Raw genomic sequence first — 23,270 nt, forward strand, 5'->3', positions numbered from 1 at the left:
ACGCAGCCAGGATAACAATGAAACAAAACATGCCATAAAGCATTATGCTTTGTTTGTTTTTAGGTCATGGTGATAGTAGTGATGTGTGTGTCTGTGTGCATACATCTCTGTGTGTGTGCATAGGTAAACATGTGTGTGTGTGAAATTAAAAAAAAAATCCATCATATGATTGTCAAGCTTGAACTTTGTAGATAAGAGTGCTGAATTAAATGTCAAGAGTTTGTTAGTGCTGGGCAGTGGTGGTGCATACTTTTAATCCCAGCACTTTGGAGGCAGAGGCAGGTGGATTTTTGAGTTCCAGGCCAGCCTGGTCTACAGAGTGAGTTCCAGGACAGCCAGGGCTACATAGAGAAACCCTGTCTCAAAAAAGCAAACAAACAAACAAAAAAAGAGTTTGCTAGTGGACTTAGGATGACGGCTCATTCAGTAAACTACACACACAATACCCCCCCCCACACACACACAACACATACATATATACACACAAATGAGGGGTTAAGGTCTACCCTCAGAACCCATGTGAAAAATCTAGATGTAAGAGCTAGGGGAAAAGCTTTATTAACAAAGTCTTGTTGTGTAAGCTTGAAGACCTGAATTCTGACCCCCAGAAGCTGTGTGAGAAACAGGTGGCCATGGTAGCCACTGTAGTCTCAGTACTCAAGAGACAGAGACAGATCACTAGGGCCAGCAGGCAGCTTAGTCAAGCAAGAACTGTTAAATTCGAAGTTCATTGAGAGACCCCAATTCAACAAATAAAAAATGATTGGGGAAGACACATGGTGTCAACTTCAGGACCCCACATTGTACATACACATGCATGTGCACATATATAACCCACCCATATGCATATAAACACACAGATAATCACAACACACACACACACCACATATATGTATATATATACATATGCATATATGTGTATATATATATATATATATATATATAGAGAGAGAGAGAGAGAGAGAGAGAGAGAAATGATAAAGTATAAATAAATGCAAAGCTGGCTGCATCAGTGCAGGTTTCAATCTCAACACTGCAGAGGCAGAAACAAGAGTTTTTGGAGCTTGCTAATAATAGCCAGTAAGGCCCAGGTCCTTGGGGAGACATGATCTTAAAAATAAGGTAGAGAGTCACAGAACAAAGGAACTGATGTCAATCTCTGGCCTTTATTTTTACACATAATCCCCATTCTAGGTTTGGGCATGACTGTCAGCACAGGCTTTTTGAGGCATGGTTTTATTTTATATATATTTTTATTTTATTCACATAAAAAGTATAGGATTTTTAAATCTCTATTATTAACATTTTTTGATGTCTTCCAGCATCCCTTAGATAATATAAGCTATATAAAGTCAAAATTTCATATTAATCCTCTCTCAACCATAGAAATCAATAAGGGCCAGGAAGTGGGAGAGAGTGGGTTGGTGAGGAGGGGGAGGGGAGAGGTAACAGTTTTTTTTTTTTTTCAGAGGGGAAACTGGGAAAGGGATATCATTCAAAGTGTAAATAAAGACAATATCTAATAAAAAAAAGAAATCAATAAGGGAGAAGTCAAATCAATGTACCCATAAAGCATGGGCACATTGTTAATGGGATCTCTTCAGACTTCAATGTTTATGTATACCTAGAAACGATCACCTAGGAAGAGAGCAGCAGAGTTTGCTGAGCAGAGCACAGGATAACACAGAACCCCACAGCATCTATGTGGGAAAAGTGGAGGTACACATCTGAGAATGGTGAACTGCACTCTGAAGAGGACCCTAGAGAAGTGTCCGTACAGGAGAAGTAGGAAGTGTGTGATGAAAACACACTTCCAGATGGCTAATTATATAAGACTGCAGATCCCAAACCCAGCATAGTCAAGGAGGTTAGCAGTGACTCCTTGACAGCAGCATTCAAAGGAGAAAAAGAATGAATAGAGCACTGGGGCATAGGACAAGCCAAATGCAAGGCATACCCAAATTGGTACTATCCACTTGGAATTGAGCTTTGTACAAGGAGATAAGATTGGGTCGATTTGCATTTTTCTACATGCTGACCATTCAACACCATTTGTTAAAAATGTTGTCTTTTTTCCACTGGATGGTTTAGCTTCTTTGCCAAATATCAAGTGATCATATGTGCGTGGGTTCATTTCTGGGTCTTCAGTTCTATTCCATTGATCTTCCTGCCTGTCTCTGTACCAATACCATGCAGCTTTTATCATTATTGCTCTGTAATACAGCTTGAGATCAGGGATGGTGATTCCCTCCGAAGTTCTTTCATTGTTGAGAATAGTTTTCACTATCCTGGGTTTTTTGTTGTTCCAAATAAATTTGCAAATTGCTCTTTCTAAGTCTATGAATAATTGATTTGGAATTTTGATGGGGATTGCATTCAATCTGTAGATTGCTTTGGTCAAGGTGGCCATTTTTACAATAATAATCCTGCCAATCTATGAATGGGAGATCTTTCCATCTTCTGAGAGCTTCTTCGATTTCTGTTTTGTGCATTTGGTGTTTTTATTATTATGTGACAGGAGGAATTTCTTTTCTGGTCCAGTCTGTTTGGAGTTCTCTAGGCTTCTTGTATGTTCATGGACATCCTTTTCTTTGGGTTAGGGAAGTTTTCTTCTACAATTTTGATGAAGATATTTACAGGCCCATTACATTGGGAGTCTTCACTCTCTTCTATACCTATTATTCTTAGGTTTGGCCTTCTCAGTGCATCCTGGATTTCCTGGATGTTTTGGGTTAGGAGCTTTTTGCACTTTGCATTTCCTTTGACTGTTGTGTCAATGTTTTCTTTCGTTTCTTCTGATTCTGAGATTCTCTCTTCTGTCTCTTGCATTCTGTTGGTGATGCTTGCATCTACAACTTCTGCTCTCTTTCCTAGGTTTTCTAACTCCAGCATTTTCTCCTTTTGTGATTTCTTTATTGTTTCTATTTCTGTTTTTAGATCTTGGATGGTTTTGTTCATTTCCTTTGCCTGTTTGATTGTGTTTTCCTGTAATTTTTAAAGGGATTTTTGTTTTACCTCTTTAAGGGCTTCTATCTGTTTACCTGTCTTCTCCTGTATTTATTTAAGGGAGTTGTTTATGTCCTTCTTAATGTCCTCTATCATCATCATGAGAAGTGATTTTAGATCCAGATCATGCTTTTCTAGTGTGATGATATGTCCAGGACTTGCTATGGTGGGAGAACTGGCTTCTTATGATACCAAGTAACCTTGGTTTCTGCTTGCCTCCCCACATTTGATCATCTCTAGTGCTAATTTCCCTTTCTATATCTGACTGGAGCCTGTTCTTTCTGTGATCCTGGTTGTGTCAGAACTCCACACAGCTGTATCTGTGATCCTGTGGTTGTGGGATCTTGTGATCCTGAGATCGTAGGTTTGTCAGAGTTCCTGGGAGTCAAGCTGCCCCTGGGACCCTGAGATCCTGGTGTGACCAAGTTCCTGGGACTCTGGGATCTCGGGATACTGGGTGTATTAGAGAGCCTAGGAGTGGAGCTTCCGCTGGGTGTTGTGGGACTGGCTGAGGAGTTTATGCCCAAGATAAACTGGTGCACACCATAAGGAACCACTGGTCTGGCCGGGTTCCTTTGTTCCTGGATCCTGGAGTCCCAGGTACTCCTGGTGGTGTTGGAACAGATGTTGTGTCCTCCTCACCTAGATACTAAAGAGTGCCTGGGAGTTGAGGTTCCTCTGGGTATTGCAGGACTTCTGAAGTATATTTTTTAAAGCATATTTTAGAGGCTTATTGGTCCAGGATTTTAAGCTGAGATAATATTTTTAAATGTATAAGCTAATAGTTTATCAATTAATACAAATTCTTTGTATACCTCATATGAAGGATTATTTCTAATACCTAATGCTTGGAAACAACTTAACTGTTTTCAGTAAAGTATTGGTAAAATAGACAGCATGGTGAAGCACACCTTTAATCTTAGTACTATGGAAGAAGGGCCAACCTGGTATACATATTCAGTTCAGGGGCCATCCAGAGCTACACAAAAGGACTGACCTTTTTTTTCTTTCTTTCTTTTTTTGGATGTTTTATTTATTTACATTTCAAATGTTATCCCCTTTCCAGGTTTCCCCTCTAGAAACTTCCTGTCCCACTCCCCTCCCCTTGCTTCTATGAGAGTGCTACCCCCCCATTCACTGCCCCCTCCCCATCCTGGTCTTTCTACACTGGGGCATTGGACCTTCACAGGACCTAGGGCCTCTCCTCCCATTAATGTTGTTCTTAAAAAAAAAAAAGAACAATGAAGGAGTTAGAGAAAGGACCTATGTAGCTGAGGGGTTTGCACCCCTTAGGACGAACAACAATATGAACTAACTAGCTCCCTCAGACCTCCCAGGGACTCAACCACCAACCAAGGACTGCACATGGTAGGTCTGATTGTTCTGGCAGCACGTGTATAGTAGAGGATTGCAAATTCGATCATCAATAGGAGGAGAGGACCTCAGCCCTGTGAAGGTTCTGTGCCCCAGGGTAGGGGAATGCCAGGGCCAATAAGTGGGAGAGGGTGGGGTGGGAGGCATGGGAAAGGGAGGCAACAGGGGTTTGTTCTTGTTGTTTTTGTTTGTTTGGTTGGTTGGTTTTTGGAGGGGAAATTGGGAAAGGAGAAATTTACATGTAAATAAAGAAAATATCTAATAAAAAAAGAAACATTGGTCAACTACATGATGCTATATGCAAATCATATGACTTTCAAAGAGGATGATAAATTTTATAAAGTGTCAAACACAAATAACATCAACTATATCTTTCTGGTACAAAATTATTATATTTCTTATGTGAATACATTTTAAGAACTGACATGCAAGTGACTACAGAAGCAGTGGAGTGCCATGACTTTGTGGACATGTGGCCTTTTACTTACGGTTTACAGTTTTGACTGGTAATATCGGGTTGACTCTCTCTGGCGTGGCAGCATTGTCTTCATCTGTCACATACTCAAAATTAATGATGAACATCATAGCCACACCCTCTTGGTTCTTTACTGGGATTATGTGAGTGTTACAAATAAAAGTGGAACCTAAGGAGAGGAAAAATAAATATCAGATCAAAAAATACCTTCTGTGTTAACTACCAGTAAAAATAAAATTGAAGTGTATTCCTATAAAATTTTGGTTGAAATAATCTCTGATACTCAATAAAATAATTTACCTTTTTTGCATTCTAAATATATACTTTATATACACACATAAAGAGTATACAGTGTAATCCAGTTACTATTACATTGTGGAAATATCAAACCTCATCAACTTTTACTGACAACTTTAATAGCTAATATATGAAAATATTTTTAAGATTCTAGAAAACATTACAAGCCATTTCCTACATATTTGCATTAAATCTGTGTCTGTAGGAAACAGGCTTGTATAAACAGTGAAGAGGCGCCCATTTTATAGCATCATGGTTTTGGAATTGAAAAGTTCTCTCTTTTTCTTAATTTCATGGACACCGTAAGCTACTGGCTAACAAATGTGTTGCAATAAGTGAAAAACTATGCAGCATCTAAAGATAGTGCTTTTATTTGGTTATAATTTGTTAGGAAAATGGAAATTATATATATTATTGTATTAATTTTTCCTGTGTTACTGCTAGCTACCAATGTTGATCCACCTGCATAATCTTTGCCATCCATGCTCTATGGAGTACAGTTTTGAGAAGTTTAATTTCTGTAAACCTCTTGCTTCTGTCTGATTCCATGGAGTTGACTCCTAGTAACCCTTCAAACAGCTCCTTTTCATCCTTATCATCTGAATATTTTCTCTATTTAGTCAAAGGGAGAGAAACCTTAAAAGCTATGGGTTTATTTCAGTCAGTTGAAAATGCAAAACCTTCAGAATAGGATCTTGATCTCTCATATGATAACATGTAGCAGTCTCATTTTGTAGAGAATAGTTGAGGATATATTGAGAATTATGTAGCGATGTCAAAATTAAAAGAAGTGTATGAAGATTAGGTTGACCAGAGACTTTAGGGGAATAGTGAGATAATGCTGAACATCTGGAACCTAGGAACAAAGGGATGGACAGAGAGCACAAAGTTGAACCAAGAGCTTCAGCGTCTATAAGAACCACAAGGTGCTGACATTCATTAGTGGCATAATATATAGGCTCTACTGCAAGCAAAAGAAGCAGTGAATAAAGCCCTTTCCTTCTTGAATCATTGCTCAAGCTACCAGAGCTGAAAAAAGAAGCTGTTTCTGCCTCTGCTGCTATAGATGGAGGATGAAGGGTTTGGTGGGTGGAGGGCTGAATAACTACTTACTATGTGTTAAGTTGTTCCAATGGCTTCTGATTTCTAAAGTAACTGAGTTACTTTAGAGCAATACTCTTCGTACTATAGAGATATCAATGTGTTAATTATAATTTAGATTTCCAAATACTGGTAGCCTCCCAAATTTGAAATAGAATAGACCTTAATATAATGTCAAATTATATAATGGTAGCCCACAGTTTACAGATGCTTTAAAAAAAAACCCTGCTTCAAGAATGATTTGCTGCACCTCCAGTCTTCAGCTGTATCTTCAATTCATCTAATAAAACAGTTAGCTAGAGCACTTGTCGAAGTTTCCATGGTAACAAACAGGCCGACTTTAGTAAACACAAAATAAGCAATTTAAGAGTGCTCCATTAGAACTAAATATAGAAGTGCTTCGGGCCAGGCATCACAATGCACACTGGTAAAACAGTTGAAGAGATATGAGAAATAGCCATTATGTACTTTCCTAATGAATCAAAATACATTTCGATTTTGCCACTTAAAATGACATTTCCTGCATCATTTAGAATGTAATTGTGAATTCACAGATCTGTTATTCAGCAATTTCAAATATTTCAACATTTGAGGTATACTTCTGATTGTGAAACAAAATATAAAACAAATCTTTGAAAAATCAATAAATAAAAGATGCAAGGATAGAGATCTAATAGGTTTGCAACAGAACAGAGTTTTTTTCACACTGGCTAATAAAAGGAAAATCATGCCCTTCCATACGAATGCTTAAAATTTACAGTCGAGTACTGAAAAGCAAATAATTATCATGCTTCCGGAAAACAGTTCTGTGCGTGTACATCACCTCCACAGCTCATTGCATGTGTATAATTAATCTGAGATTTATTGCTTACTACTATTCCTTCCTACATGCTTCCATTAAGCAATATATCCTTTTTACAGTCAAGTGAAAACTCACATTTACAAGGTTTTCAGTTTTAGGGTTTTTTTGTTTTTTGGGTGGTGGATATATCCATCAATCTTTTGTAGCCTCTGGAAGCCACACAGTGAAAGGAAAGACACAGGATATTAGAAAAGGAACACACATGGAATGGATTTTAGCTTGTATAATTCTATGACATTCAATGATTGTTGACTTATCACTCCTGTTTAATATTTTTTTCCTAAATGAAATGATAGAAGCAAAAGGAACAGAAGCATAATCCATGCAATGTTATTTTAAAATTGAAGAAAAGCAGACATACTTAATGTTGTTTAAATAGCATTAAATTGAGGAAAAATTTAAACCCTGTTAAAATGCATCATGCATTCAAATGAAATTAATAGTGTTTGTTAAAAAGCAGAATATTTACAATAACATTATTCACTATTTATACAAGCATGGATGTGATTATGTTGCACTAATATTAGTTAGACTTGGGTTCATTTCCATATTTTGTTTCCTGAGTGAAAAATCTTTCCAAAGTGACAAAAGGCCATTTAGGAAGAACAGTGTTCATTTTAATAAAATTTTAAGAAATTGAAAATTTTAAACTCTTGTTATTAGTCAAGAAAAGCATGGTGATTTGAACCGTATAATAATTGCCTCTTTATTCATAAATCAGTGGCTTACCCTCAGCTGTATTGTAAAATGAAAAGCCATGATTTAATTTTTTTGAGTGCATTTTACATCTGTCATGTGCACTTACAGGGCATCTTGTGTACATGAGGAACAACATGGAGGTCAGAGTGACTATACCAGGGTATGGTGGCTACAGAGTGTGGGGGGTTGGTCAAGGGAAATGAAAAACTGCAAGCCATGTATGATCTGGAACTTCCCTCTTGGTTAGAAAGTGCTGGGAATTTCATACAAAGTTTGCTGTCATCTGGTTTAAAACTGTTGCTCTCAAGTATATGCAATCAATGGCTTGTTGAGAACACCAGAAGACACTTTAGGGAAATACTGTATTAGGACTAGCAAGTGAGTCTAATAGCTTATACTACAGAGATGTGGGTGAAAGCTGCTGAGGTGAAGCCTGAAGTGTGCTGAACAAGAAGAATGCCATACTGTTTCTTAAAATGGGACCGAGAAAGAGAGGAACTGGTTTTAAAGAGTGTTCATAGGGTTTTGAATATGGTAACTATAAAAGAGCCTGTTGGATATCTAAGTGGAGATGTTGAGAATGTAAACACCAGGGTTTGCATTTCAGTTCAGTTTATGCATTCGTCCAAATCAGAGTTATGAATCTGGAAGTCATTAGGGAAAACATTGCATTTCAAGGATGGATGGGGTAGTTAGGATAGAGAAAGTTTGTAGCTTATCTCAGAGGTATGTCACAATCAAGGGAAAGACAAACTGGACTCTATAAAATTCGTGGAGGCACACATATTGAAGTGGGTGCAAAACCAAATTTGTAGGGCATCAGGATTTCAGAGCCAGCAGTATTCCTAAAGGTGAGCTCTGTAAGCTTTTGCTGATAGACATCATGAGACCCTAGCAAACACGTACCCCTTTAGAAGTATTTTCATAGAATTGTGACCACATAACTGTTTGCATGTATTCAAGTGTGAGTGGAAGTACAGGAAATTACACTTGATAATAGAAGATTCTTTTTAACAGTTTTACTAAATCAATGAAGTGGTCATGGTTTAGCACAGGCCAGTAGCTAGAGAAGAATTTAAGGTATAATTTTTGTTAGAAGCATTATGGGATATTTCTACACTTCTACAAGGTACATTGAACTATTTTCAAGTAACTCTAGCCAAGCTTTGTTTACATTAAGTCATTTTATTACCTAGGTTCAAGATAGGTCTAATACTATTTCAAGACATTTTCTTAGCTTCTCTTTGCTCCATATTGATTTCCTCTGTACACAGTACCTGTAAAAACATGATAACCCCTGTTGTTGAAGAGCACTAGTTCTGCAACTGGAACATCTGCCTCTAAGTCCTTCTTCCACTCTTTATTTACAAAGTAACTCTCTCACTAAACCTAATGATGCGGCCCAGCTCACACTTTATGTATCTGTATCTTGTAAATAAATTTTATGTTTAAACCTGTTCTTGGAATCAAATGAGTTAATACCCACATAACAAGGTATTAGGATAGAATTATTTATATATCATATGTTATATGATGGTAGAATAGACCAAGTCATTCTCATTAGATTTCTATTCCTGGGACCAAAATCAACTTGGGAAGGAAGGATTTTATTTAGTTTATACTTGCATATCACGGTCCATCACTGCGGGAAGTCAGGGAATAATTCAAGCAAGAACATGGAGCAGGAACTGAATAAAGCAAAGACTCTAGAGAAATGCTGTTTACTGGTTTGCTTCCAGACTCATTTTCAGATGCCTCCTTATGCAACAAAGACATCCTGTCTAGGGATCACACCCTGCCTAGAGGCCTGTGCCCTTTCCATCAATTGGAAATGAAGAAAATGTCTCAGAGACATATCTATAGGACACAATGGAGAGGGCAATTCTTTTTAAAAAAGCAAATTCGTTCTTTCCACAGTTTTCTAGTTTCTATTTAGTTGGGAAAATCTAGGCAGTACATCAATAACTGTGATGAGACCCATCTACCTCTAACCCTGCAGATTTACAAAGTCATCAAACTTATTCCACAGACATAAAGCAACCTAGGAATGGGAAGGAGGCTGGTAGAAAGGGTATGAGGAAGAGAGTTCTTTGGGGAAAGCTGGCTTGGAGCTTCCCTTCATTCCATCTCAAAAACTTGCATGGAAGGTCATGTGTAGAACATAAACTTTTAAGGGTCCAAGAAACTTTAAAGGTATTCACTAATGAAATGTACTTCTCAAAATTTAGACAGAGGATTTGTGTTTGGAAGACATTGAAATGCACAGTAGGTAGGATGTGTTCATAGAGCCCCAATTCTGCAGTGATAGAGTTACATTTTCTTCTTCTATAGAACTATGCATGCCATGGCTGAGTAACTGGACAATGGTCCTGGCAGTGGCCATTCTCCTGTATCCATTTATTGGACTAAGAACTTCCAAGAATGAGGAATGAGAGGACTTCAGAATAAAAGGCAGGAGGGAAATCCCATGATGATGAGTACCTTCTGAATCACTATTCAGAGGAGAACATGCAGGAATGGCAGCTAAATGGAGATAAATTTAATGTATCATCTCAATGGCCCATTCATCTGTCTGGGAGAGACAATGTCAACTGTGCACATATGCTAACCCCACAGAAGGTCAACAAACTACCAGGTGTACACTGTTCTGCCCCCAAATTTTATAACTTGAGAGGAGCAAAGAGAAACCAGTATATTGGGAGCCAGGCAGATAGTCACAGCACAGTTATGATTGTTTAATGCAGGTCAGAAGTTGTATCTTTAGTTCTGTTTCTATGACAGAAAGTCAACTGCGGTCCAATGGCTGCAAATGATTCATCAAAGAATGAACCTGCTAAACTAACATCCAAGTAGCAGTCAGTTATCTCCAGGGAGTAAAGTTCTTTGGATAGTGACAAACAAAATAAGCAGCATTGCCACCACAGGGTTAGCTTTGTAGTACTCGACAGCACACGCAGAGCACTTAGAAAAACATTTGAAATGAAGGAAAATTCAATAACATCAGCTATTACATTCGTACATTGGTTCAGTGTCTTCAGAGAGCAAGTGTGATAGTTATTCTTAGTTTTCAACTTGACTACAGCTGAAGGTAACTAAAACTCAAGTGTCTGAATGTATCTGTAAGGGAATTTTCTTAAGTAATTTGAAACAGGAAGAACTACCTTTATAATCTTGATGTTTTGAAGTGGGAAATCCATCTTCAATCTAGGCCATCCGTTCTGGTGGTAGCCTGTATAAAAGGACGTAGAAGAAGGAAACTCCTGCTCTTTCTCTGTTTCCCCTTGCAAATCCATTCCTTCATTGGCATTGCAAACTCCTTCTTTGGGATTATGGTGTATACTGTAGACTGGCTTAGATATCTAGGCTCATGGATTGAAAAACTACTGGATGCTTGCACTTTTAATTGATATACAGCCATTGATGAACTAGCTGGACCACAGCCTGTAAGGTACCATAATAAATTGTGTGTGTGTGTGTGTGTGTTCATTCTATTAGTTTTGTTCCCCTAGAGAACCCTGCCTAATGCAGAAAGATAAGTCCTCAGAGTCTGTAATCATTTTTCTTTTACCTTCTACCATTCTTAGATAGAACCACAAAGTTTAATTTATCTATGGGGCATCAAATAGAGATTATTCTATTCTGAACTGATCAATTCAGCAAATACTTGGGAGCTTTCATTCCATTCTCTCTAGTAGACTAGAAGGCCTTTGAAGATTAAATATATATATATTATTATTATTATTAAAGGATGGCCTTACAATAAAAATAAAACATAGTAACCTCAAGGGAGGAGAAAGCCTCACCTTAGAGGTAGTCTCTTCATTTTGAATAGAAAGACATGTTACAAAATCAAAGGAAATGTTGACCCCATACAAATAGAAAGTTCTTGGTCTCTAATGACTGACAGTAGACTTATGCAGAAGAAATGTAAAAACCAAGTCAAATTGGTACTTGGCTTTCTGTATATAATACTCCTTTCTTTCTTCCTTTCTTTCTTTGTTTCTTTTTTCTTTGTTTCCTTCTTTGTTTCCTTCTTTGTTTGATTGTTTGGTTGGTTCTTTCTTTCTTTCTTTCTTTCTTTCTTTCTTTCTTTCTTTCTTTCTTTCTTTCATTTATTCATTCATCTTTCACTACCATCTCCTGGCCTCCAGGTTGTAAGAGAGTAATTTTTTATATTTCAATAAGGAGAATTGTGAAAATCACCAATATTTTTAATGAATTGAGAATTACATAATTGATCACCACTTCCAGAGGAAATTTTAAAGAGGGTAATAAGGTTGAAGAAAAACCTAATAGACAGCCATCAGATAGCCTCCATTAGAAGAAATATTTTGATTTTGTATTCAAGACATTTTAGACATCTCAAATCCATTTGGCCTGTCTGCTAATATGAATGTCACCACTGGCCACATTAGGACTCAAGGAAAGGGTCATATGATGAAATATTGGAGAATAACTAGAAGAAATTGTTGATTGGAGAGTTTATGTGACTTCATTTGGCTATGTACATATTAATAGACTCTGCTCTATAGAGATCTACTGTAGATGCTGTGATGAACTCTGGAATGGGCCACAAGTAGGAATGGGTAGAGGAAAGTTACTGCTTTTAACTTACTGTAAAAAGCCTTGCTGAGGAAAACATGTCTCAGTAAATAAGTAAGGAAACCTGTGGACTATAAGAAATCTTAAGAAAATTCAGTGCAAGGTCGGCAATAAATACAGAGACTCTACTGTGCATTGGGCTGTGCCTCTGTAGACTCTACACACTGAAGCCATCACGTGACTTTATTTGGAGATAGTTCCTTCAAGGAATAAAATAAGATTATAGGTAAAATTTTAATTCAGTGGACTTCTCCCTTACAAGGAGGGAGAAAGCAAAGGGGTGCCCCTGGCACAGGAGAATATCAGGCTACATAGTAAAGGATAACCATTTATAACCCCAAACTGCCAGCTCTAATAGTGAGGGAGAAGATCCTGTTATGTAAGTACATATTTGTGTTATATTGTTTCAGCAGGATGAATAGAATATTATAGCCTCAACTTGGAGTGGGCAGGCAAGTGGGGCCAGTGTGGCTGAAGCAGATTAAGCTGGGGGGCTTTGAAAGGACTTTGGCTGATAGTGTGAACCCACATCATGAACTGAGCAGGAAGATGATGGCTTTGGAGGATTAATGCAATAAAGGACATGTGACTTCTTTGACATTTTACTACAAGTACTTAATGTCTTTTGGTAACAGTCACCTCCTCTTTTTACTTTCATATCTTTATAGTCATTTTTTGGTGACCCTGTGAGTTTAATTAAGGTTGCTTATAGAAACATGTGTAAGAGGTTATCATGCCTGTCATCTTTGCGCTAACTAACTGCATAGCAGAATATACTTTATAAAGTGGGAAAGATGGATGAGTGCCATGGGAGACATTCTCTTGATGTTTTCGGAATTTAGACTCTGGGTGTTAAGGATGTGACAAGTTGTTCTAAGAACAAGAGTGTCTTATGAAGAAGTACTTCATTGTACAGAGAACTTAGACATGGGCTGCTCTAGCTATTAGTGATGCCACAAGGAAAATATAAGTTCAAAGATGTAGGAGCTATATATTTGATGGAAGAGACAGAGGCACATTTAGAAAGACTGTTAAATAACTCTTCTCCAACATCATATCAACAAAAATAAATGAAGTAGTCAGTTCAAGTGAGCACATACAGCCTGTTTGGTCTGATGGATTGGGTTTAACTTGACTGGTGTGGGAGGTATGCAGTTATCAGTAGAGCAGTGGCCATTTTTCTTATTTCCCAACCGCTTTGCTAACTCTAAAGGAACATGCTGAAAGCAAACAGGAGGAACCCATGTGAGTTAATAAAAATGCCTTATCCTGATGCATTATAAATAAAAACATACTTTACAAGTCAATGTATCTAGTGATATCTTATATTAAAGAAAAAATACTTAACAAGATAAATGTATTCACTTCTCATCATAATTAAATAGTTATAATCATAAACAAATTTAGATGGTTTGTGTTCTTAATGGAGCAACAAGGAACTGCAATTTTCCTTTCAGACTTTTCTATATAAATATTATCTATCCATTGCATATCAATATTTTTAAAAATGGCAAATTTGTCTAATTTATATCAATTTGGGTATGACATTCATGTTCTGCTATGTGATAATAGTAAATGTTTCATGTATCAGCACAAATAATTTATATGTATTTATGTCTGATTTAAATAATTTGAAATATACAAAATAACAAGGTTGTACTACTCTTGACATTGTATCTTTGTATACATGTATGACTATCACTTATCCAACTCTTGTAGGTTTTTTCTTTACAATTTTTAAAGTTCTTTTTATTAAAAAAAACCTTCAAAGTGGCATTGTTTAATAAACATTGATAATAACCTAGGTTTTACATTTTCTTTATACTTAGTTTTTATTGCATTTAAAAGTTGTGTATATTTTTGTGTCTTGTACATGTTCCCGATGGTACATATATATGTATGTATATGCAAGTGTGTGTGTACTCCTATGTAACTGGAGGCCAGAGATCAATGTTAAAAGATTTTCTCAATTGATCCCTACTTTATGTTTTGAGACACAATTTCTCATTGAACATGGAATCTTTTGATTATACTTATCAATACTAGCTGGCCAGGAAAACTCAAGTTTCCTGTCTCTGCCTCTTTGGTACTAGGATTACAACTGTACACTACTACACCAGCCTGGGGCAGCAAGGGGATGGGTGTGCAGCGGATGGGATTCTGAACTGAGGTCTTCTTGCTTATACAACAAACAATTGACCTGCTTGGACATTTCTCCAAACCCTTGTTACTTCTCTAAGTCATCTCTTATCTCTATTATAGCTGCTTATACAGTTACTTCCTCATGTCATGAAAGACTCTTGCATCCTCAGTTTATGAAGCATCACCTAGCAGAAGCTGACAGATAATACTGCAATGTGTATTATGTGCACAGCTGGAAGTCCTGAGGCATAAGGGGTAGAAGGGTTGACAATACTGTCTACAGTTTCCATGTAGAAATGGCTGCTTCTATCTCTCTACCTATTTATTTTATTTGTACAGTTTACATCCCTCTCACTGCCCCCTCCCAGTCACCCCTCCCACATTCTCTCCTATTCCTCTCCCTTCTCCTCTGAGCAAGTGGAGGCCCCCTGATCCCTCTACCCTGGTACATCAAATCTCTGTGAGGCTAGGCACACCCTCTCCCTCTGAGGCCCGATTCTTGTCTGGGACAGTTGGCTATACCACAGTGCTATGGTAAGACAAAATGAGATACCACATTTAAAACACTTAGCAAGGAACTTGGCATATAAGACATGAAAGAGAAGTGAATACTATTGTGGGAAAGTATTTTTTCCCATTTAAAGTAGTAGATAAGCATCTTCCAAAGGTTCACTGGTATCTAGGAGACATTGATCTTGGAAATAATTTTAGATATGAACTTACCAATGTAATACACTTAGCTTTGCATAAGTAGATGAACCAGAGAACTACCAGAATGGGGGTGATGTCATAGCAGAGGATGGACCTAACCCTAGTTAATGCCCATTGTAGGTTTCTTTAACTATGTGGTGATAAAGTCCTAGTTTAATTCTTAAAAAATTTCCTGTCTTTGTAAAGTATCCCATAATACAAACAGTATAATTCGGTGATTACAAGAGCATACTTAAAATTTTTTTTGCAATAGCAATGTATGAATTATTTTGCATTTTAAACACATTTTGCTTAGAAGGGGGAACAAAATACCCATGGAAGGAGTTGCAGAGACAAAGTATGAAGCAGAGACTGAAGGAAGGACAATCCAGAGACTACTCCACCTGGGAATCCTTCCTATATTCAATAATCAAACCCAGAAACTATTATGGATGCTAGCAAGTGCTGGCTGACAGGAGCCTGATATAGCTATCTCCTGAGAGGCTCTGACAGTGCCTGACTAATACAGAAGTAGAGGCTCACAGCCATCCATTGGACTGAGTATAGGGTCCCCAGTGAAGGAGTTAGAGAAAGGACCCAAGGAGCTGAAGGATTTGCAGCTCCTTAGGATGAACAACAATATGAACTAACTAGTACCCTCAGAGCTCCCAGGGGCTAAATCACCAACCAAAGAGCACACATTGTGTAACTCATGGCTCCAGCAGCATATGTAGCAGAGGATATCCAAGTCGGTCATCAATGGGAGGAGAGGACCTTTGGTTCTGTAAAGGTTTATGCCCCATTGTAGGGGAATGCCAGGGCCAGAAAATAGGAGAGGGTGGGATGGTGAGCAGAGGGAGGAGGGAGGAAACAGGATTTGGTTTTTTGTTTTTGTTTTTGATATTTTTTCGGAGGAGTAACCAGGAAAGGAAATATCATTTGAAATGTAAATAAAGAAAATATCTAATAAAAAAAAGAAATTTCATGAGCTATATATATGAGAGTTAGGTGGCATGAACCTGATTTAGGTACTTGAGGGATGGCAAGATGAATGTTCTTTGTGGAAAGAATTTTAAGTTAAATAACAACATATTTACTTCAGTAGAAAAATAAAAGCACTTTTTAAAAAGCCATCACAAACATTTCAAATTTTCCAACCTTAAACGTACAAATTTCATCAGCTATATGCAAAGAAATATTTTTCATTGTCTTTGATCAGTAGTCATTTCTCTCTCATTTACAGTATTGAGTATATAAGAATTTACAATTTTTAAAATTGATTTGTTGAATATCACTCCTAGCCATTAAAACATTTCCAGTAAGATTTATGTTCAGATGTTAAGTTTAGATGTTCTCTTTAATAATCAACTTGCAAATTTGATTTTAGGAAAAACTCTTTCTATTAGTGATCAGTTGCAAATAAATGACTTGATGTTTGAAATTAAAAGAAAAAATATATTTTGTCCTATTGATAGTTTAAGAATATATGTAAAGATGAACTATTAAATTACCAGGTACTTCCCTCATTTGGAGGTTTGATACACTGAATCAGTATAGTAGGCAAATGTGAACACAGACTGGAACTGATGTTCAATGCTATATTCATTCTTTGGAAAGACCAAACCTACCTTTATGGTTAGAAAATTTGGGGTATGTTTGTGATGGCTTTTTAAAAAACGTAAACTTTTATTTTTCTACTGAAGTAAATATTTGCTTATTTAGCTAGAAATTCTTTCCACAAAGAATATTCCTCTGACTACCCCTTAAATACCTAAACCAGGCTCATCCCACCCAAACTGTCATTTGTTCAGTCAAGTGGCATTAACACTGAACTGACTGAGAATATAAGCAAATGTGCACATCATGTTATGTTATAAGATATCAAGATCAGAAGACAATGAAAATCCACGGACCATTGTACCCACTATGTTTATATGATTGCTAACTGATCTTACACATGGTTGGATGTATGGCAAATTCTGTCCATGAGTTTCTGTGCTTATTGAAAGAAACTATTGTTTTTTATTTTGGGGTTTTGTTTTTCATTTTTTGTGTTTTTTGTTGTTGTTTTTGTTGTTGTTGGTGGTGGTGGTGGATTTTTGTTTTACTTTGTTTTGTTTGTTTGTTTTGTTCTTTCCTTCTTGGAAAGAGACTAAAGTTAAAAAATAATATTGGCATCTCTTAGAATGAGTAGCTACACTTTTGACAAATTTAGCCAGGAGTTATGTGCTAGGTATTTACAGTTTAATAAGTACTGTCTTACAAACTGGAAGTTGTACCAACATGATCAGAAGCATGGATTTAGGGCTAGGATAGGTTCAATGGTATTGTGCTTGCATGAAAGCAGGGCATGTCCTAAGTAAGACATTCAGAGCTCCACATTTTCCCCACAGTCCTCTTCCAGTTTATGTCTTTGGGATACTCTTCATTACTCCTTACAACACGATGACAATTTTAAAAATAACAAACTCATTGCAAACAAACCAGGCCTCATCTGGAAACTCCAAGCAATGAGTAAGGACCACATGTAGATAATCATTAAGCCCTTTTGGTGTGCTAGGAACACATTTTAATAAAATGAGAAAGAAGTGAAATTAAAGTTTTAATAATCATTTTATTTTGTACCTTGACCTTCTCATGTTTTCAAATGAATGAATAAAATATCCTATCCACTTCAACACCATAGGTTAGAATTTAAACTTTCTTTTATTGTGCCCACATTGTTTTTGCAGACTAGGAGCAGGAACATAAACACATTAGAGGAAATCAGGATTCCAGATTCTGTTTCTAGTATGGGTATTCTGCATGACCAACCTTGTTGGGAAGCACCCTATCCCCTCAAGCTTTGACACCAGGCCTCAGGGCATGTGGCTGCTACAGATGTTCTCTGTGCCCTAGGGATGTGTGAGCCATGTGCCTGCAGCAGATGACTGATGGCTGGGATTTATTTTCAATGCTTTATCTTGCTTGGGATATGTTTTACAAAGACAGCAAAAGAAGGGGTCCACATTTAGTGTTATTTCATGTCTAACATATTTCTGGATATATTACACAGCCTGCTATTTTTTTAAATTGACAGGAGAGTAACTGCTGTGGTTCAGTTGCTCATAGACTATGGAGACAGTAAAGGGGAATAGGTTGAGTATAATGTGATATGTTTTTCTGAGTGACAGTGTACATCTCTAGTGTAGGTGACAAGCTAAAGCCTCTGTGCCTGTTCTCCAGGTGTTAACTGCTGGGTCTGACAATTGTTGTTTAATCTTGGGATAAATTACTTAAGAGCTCTAGAAGTTTATCCTCATTTATAAATGGAAACTCTATTACAGCCGAATTCATGGAGTGATACTGTGATAATTGAATTACCCAACAGATATAAAAAGATTATAACATCACCTTTGTATGATGAAAATGTATGATTATATCAAAAGAGAAACATCAAAGAATAATTGTGTTTTCTTGCTAGAAGATCATTAACAAATAGACAGGGCTGATAGTATGAGAGATAAGAGACAAAGTGCTTATAATATGCATTTTGCTCCTGTGAACTTCTGATTGTTTACATGCCAAATTTCCTATTCTGACATCTTACAGGTTAACAGTTGCTTTTTTAGACCTTGATGGTATTTCTCAGCATATCTTGAGTTTTGCGTTCATTCAAGACTGCTTGGATACTTGCTGACTTCAAAAGACAGAGAAGGCCTTGTGTTCAGATAAGAGAGTACATCTCAGCTACTGGGAAGAGGTTTTTTTTTTTATTTTTAAGTAATTTCTGTGTACATCTGCTGTTTATTCATAACAAGAAATAGGTGACTATAAGATTTAGAGTAAATTGTATCATCTACAATTCAAGCCTTTGACTATTCTGAACAATAACGTTCATCTGAGCATCAATGGCTTCTTTTGCCTGATGTCCCTGATGCTGATTATGTGCATGCATCAATGTGTGTTTCTTTACTTAATCTAACTCATTTAGTGAGAACTTTCTGGAAATAAAACTCTGTAAAAAGAAGTCCCTTGGTGGAGATTTTAGGCTCTTAGATAAGCAATTTTGATGTCAGTGGAGACTTTTATTATATCTCAAATGGTAAAGAACTGAAAAAAGTGGTTGAATGAACATACTGATGAGACTGTAAGATACCAATGAAAGCAAAACAAAGAGGGAGACTAAAGTTTTAACATGAAAAGGGTTCATTTCCCATACCCCCTTCTCTTACTGTCAATGTTAGAAACAAAGAAAACATATAATAGTATAGTATTGGTGTTAATAAAACAAGGAAGCTGATAGAATTTGGTCATCTAATAACATCATTAGGAAGACACAGGGAGGCCTTGTTCTAGAATTTCAGATAACAACTTTTTTTAAAAAATTTCATTGATTGATTGATACTGATTTATTGAGACAGAGTTTCTATATCTCCTTAGCTGGATTGGACATGATGGCTACAAATTCAGAGATCTGCCTACCCCTGCCTCCTGAGTGCTGGGTTTAAAGTCAAGCACCACCATGCCTGGCTTGGCAAGAATTTCTGTTAACTACTGTTTTTTTTTTTAATTTTCTTTGATAATGTGTTATAATGTATTTCGATCATATTCATATTCAAATTTTGACTGAATTTGATTTTAATAATATTATATTCTCTCCTTTCCTTTGCTCTCCTCCCTTTCTATTCCTTCCCCTCCCCTATTCTCCTCTTCTATTTACTTTGGGAGCAGACAGAGCCCTGGTATATAGCCCAGACTGGCACTGAACTTGGTGATCTTCCTGCATTATTGGTATGAGTGCTTAGATCATAGGCATGTGCTACCATATCATGCTCATTGCTATTTTCTCTTTTTTTTCTTATTCTTTATATTCTTGGAACTTGGGAATGTATATGTGACATTTCATCCTGTGAGTTTTGTGCAAGGCTTCTAGGTCATGTGAAACCAAGTTGTATCTTATTGCAAGAATATTTCCAAACAAATTTAAGAAGTCAAAATGGTATGGAATGCATGGCAAACTCTGGTGATATTGACTGTTCCTTGGTGCCAAGTTTTGGGAACATTAGTTGATTAGTGTCATAAGTTGTTCTTAAGCAGCAACTTTAAAGAAGGAATTGAGACGCAATCCTAATGCAATTTTGCTTTATGTCATCAGTTTGTTCTTCCAGGCGGTCTTTCCATCCTTTCTGCTGATAATAGGCACGACATGCTTCAGAGACTAACCCTATATGCCCCACTAGTTCCTTTTGCTTTGTAGGCAGTGGTGTTTGTAAGAAAGAAACTGGAAAGAGGGGGAAGAAAATGATGTTAGGTTGCTTATTTCCAAGAAGTTTCCCATGGTGTTTCCATGAACTAGCTAGATCTTTCACAAAAGTTCACTGTTTACATAGTGCTTGGCATACAGCTGTGTTTACATCCTACTAACAACTATTCCCTCTGTCCATGTTTTCTAGTGTTCTCGTTGAGTTATCTTTTGCTTCCCTTGAACTTATTGATATACTTAACTTTTCATGAATGCTCCTTAAAGTCCCAATTTTAATGTTAAACCTTGTTTTAAGACAGGATAAAATATATTATCAGACAAGTAAAATAAATGAACTGTTGATAGGCAAGTATAACTTAAAAAAAATAAATACAGAGAAGCATCCTATGGTAACAAGAATCACTTAGATGGGTATGTTATTAAAGGCAAAATTTTCTAGCAAGAAAAGTTAGGCTTGATAATAATGATGCATCTCCAATTCTATTCATCAAGAATTTGTAGAGACCTGAATCAGACAGATGTTGCTATCAGTCTTTTAGGTTTGAGAAATGACTTTCTAAGATTAAAATTCCCTTAGAACTTCAAGATGAAGTTTTAGTTCTTAGCAGTGGTCAGGCGAATGCCAAATGAGCAGGCAGTGATTTTCCATGAGTGCATCCAACATTCTAATGAAAGTAAGGGGAACTCAGAATGCCCATCATAACAGCAGTACTCAGTCACAAAAAAGAACGGAAGAAAACTTCAAACTGACTTGACCTAAATTATTCAGAAACTGCCCATTATTGTCCCTGTTGGGAAATCCTGAACTATTTTTAAAGCATCACAATGTATTTCCAAGAAAATGAGTTGACCATAAATCTTGCATGATTGAGTGGCAGTGCTAATATAAGTGAATGAAGTAAAAGCTAGCCAAAACCAACAAAAAGTCAGGTATTTTCCAAAGTGAAGAAAAACCCAGAGGTGATAAAAAACACGGAAGAGTTTAAAGTCAATGCGAAGTAAAAAGCCAAAAATAATTTAAGAAACACCTGGAATATTTTCTAAGTCATTAATTAAAATAGTAAGAGTTTAGAATCATTTTAAAAAAAAGGGTGTGACAAATTTGGGTCATTGAAGATGTACTCATTATCAAAAGAAAGTTAGCTAAAAACATTGTATTAGGCATGGAAGTCTTCTTAAAACCATGAAATGGGAAAGTAGATCACATTAATTGCTTGCACAAAACAGTAAAAATAAATCTCTTCCCATGATCAATTTTTAAAGTGCTCTGAGTTTGGTGCTACTGGCCTAAGTATGTAATTTATTATTCTACTGATCAATGTGCTGGCCCATGTGATTTCTATAATAAGCACTTGAGAGAACAACAGCTCAGACCAGCAGCTCTTTGCCAAGCAAGTGGCTGGCAACAGAAATAAATTGTGAGGCCACTGAAGACTGTTGAGAACAAAGTGTGAGTGAAAAGATTTTTTTAAAAATATTTTTATAAGATGAATTCTTCTCTCTCTCTCTCTCTTTTTTGTACTGGAGGTGTTTGCATTTAAATAAAATGCAAGTAGAATCAGAAGGAAAAGAAAGCAGAAGAGAGGACTTCAACAGCAATTGTTATTAGGGAGCCTGGTCTTCCAAGGGAAGGAATTATAGCTGCCCTTTTACAGAGGAAGCAAACTGAAAGGGCTCACTATTTTGTTAATTTCCAAGTGTTTACTGTCATTTGGAAGTAGAAACCAGACACTTGCCCACATCTGCTTGATTCTTAGTACCCAACTTATTTTCCTAATTTATTTAGGCTTTTAATAAATTAGTAAATCTTTCTTAGGTGCTTTAGAAAGTTCTAAAAGTTCTATCAAAATTCAGTGAACATAGTGTTTTTAAAGATAAATTTCTGACTTAAAAATAATGGAAAATGATTGGTATAAGCAGGTGTTTCTGTCATTAAAAATCAATAATATTTTTCAGGTAGAATTCTATAATGACCTTCACTTCTTAAGTTCTTGATAGTCACACACAGCATAATGTCAAAAATGTGACTACGGTAGAATTTTGGGGGCTGGAGCAGAAATATATGAAGTTCAAGGACATTCTGGGCTACTTACAGTAATGTTTTCTGAAAAAAAAATAGACAGCAGCAAAGTCAATGAAAGAACACTAGCGGGACATTATTTTAAAAATTATCTAATTGAACTTTTAAGAGCAGACATTTCTCAGTGGCTTGTACACTTGCTGGTTTGGGAGAATTCAGACAGCAGTGTTTGAACTTCTGAATGAAAATGGAAGTTCCCAAAACTAAATGTGGTACTTAATGGACAGTGAGACAGTGGAGACTCCAACCTACCACTATAGGAGATGATCCTACAATCTACTAGTATACTTGTAAGAGCACCCGAACTCAGTTGAGAACTGCAGCTCTATGGTCACATGTGGTTTTTATACCTTGTGGAACTCCAAGCAGGGAACAAAGAACATTAATTACTTCCAGACCGCCAAATCTCTGAGCAAGTAAGTAGGCATTTTTGAAGTTGGTGATGCACAGGACTCCACCACTAGACAATAGAAACTAATAACTAGTAAAATTCCTCCTAGTAGAATTTGCTTTATTCTGACATTCTTACAAAGTTCAAGGGAAGTGCTTGGGAGATGAGTCAGAATATAAAACACTTGTCATCAAATAAGGCTAGGCTTTGTATGCCTCAAACCCATGTAAAGGCTATATGGGCATGTTTGCCCACCTGTAATTCCAGCCATGGTGGGAAAGACCACCAAGGAATATTCAGAGCATG

At 36.7% G+C, this 23,270-nt stretch overlaps 1 protein-coding gene across 8 annotated transcripts in view; it reads right to left on the reverse strand.

The window, feature by feature from the left end:
- Positions 1–23,270, reverse strand: part of Kcnh7 (potassium voltage-gated channel subfamily H member 7) — a 467,665-nt gene that overhangs the window by 168,531 nt on the left and 275,864 nt on the right. For all 8 annotated transcript variants that reach the window (XM_031370434.1, XM_031370432.1, XM_031370433.1 and 5 more), the window contains one exon: positions 4,869–5,024. In XM_031370434.1, coding sequence (XP_031226294.1) covers positions 4,869–5,024 — 156 coding nt within the window. The remainder of the gene's footprint in view (positions 1–4,868; positions 5,025–23,270) is intronic.

Source organism: Mastomys coucha, unplaced genomic scaffold (assembly GCF_008632895.1).
Source record: "Mastomys coucha isolate ucsf_1 unplaced genomic scaffold, UCSF_Mcou_1 pScaffold15, whole genome shotgun sequence".
Taxonomy (NCBI): domain Eukaryota; kingdom Metazoa; phylum Chordata; class Mammalia; order Rodentia; family Muridae; genus Mastomys; species Mastomys coucha.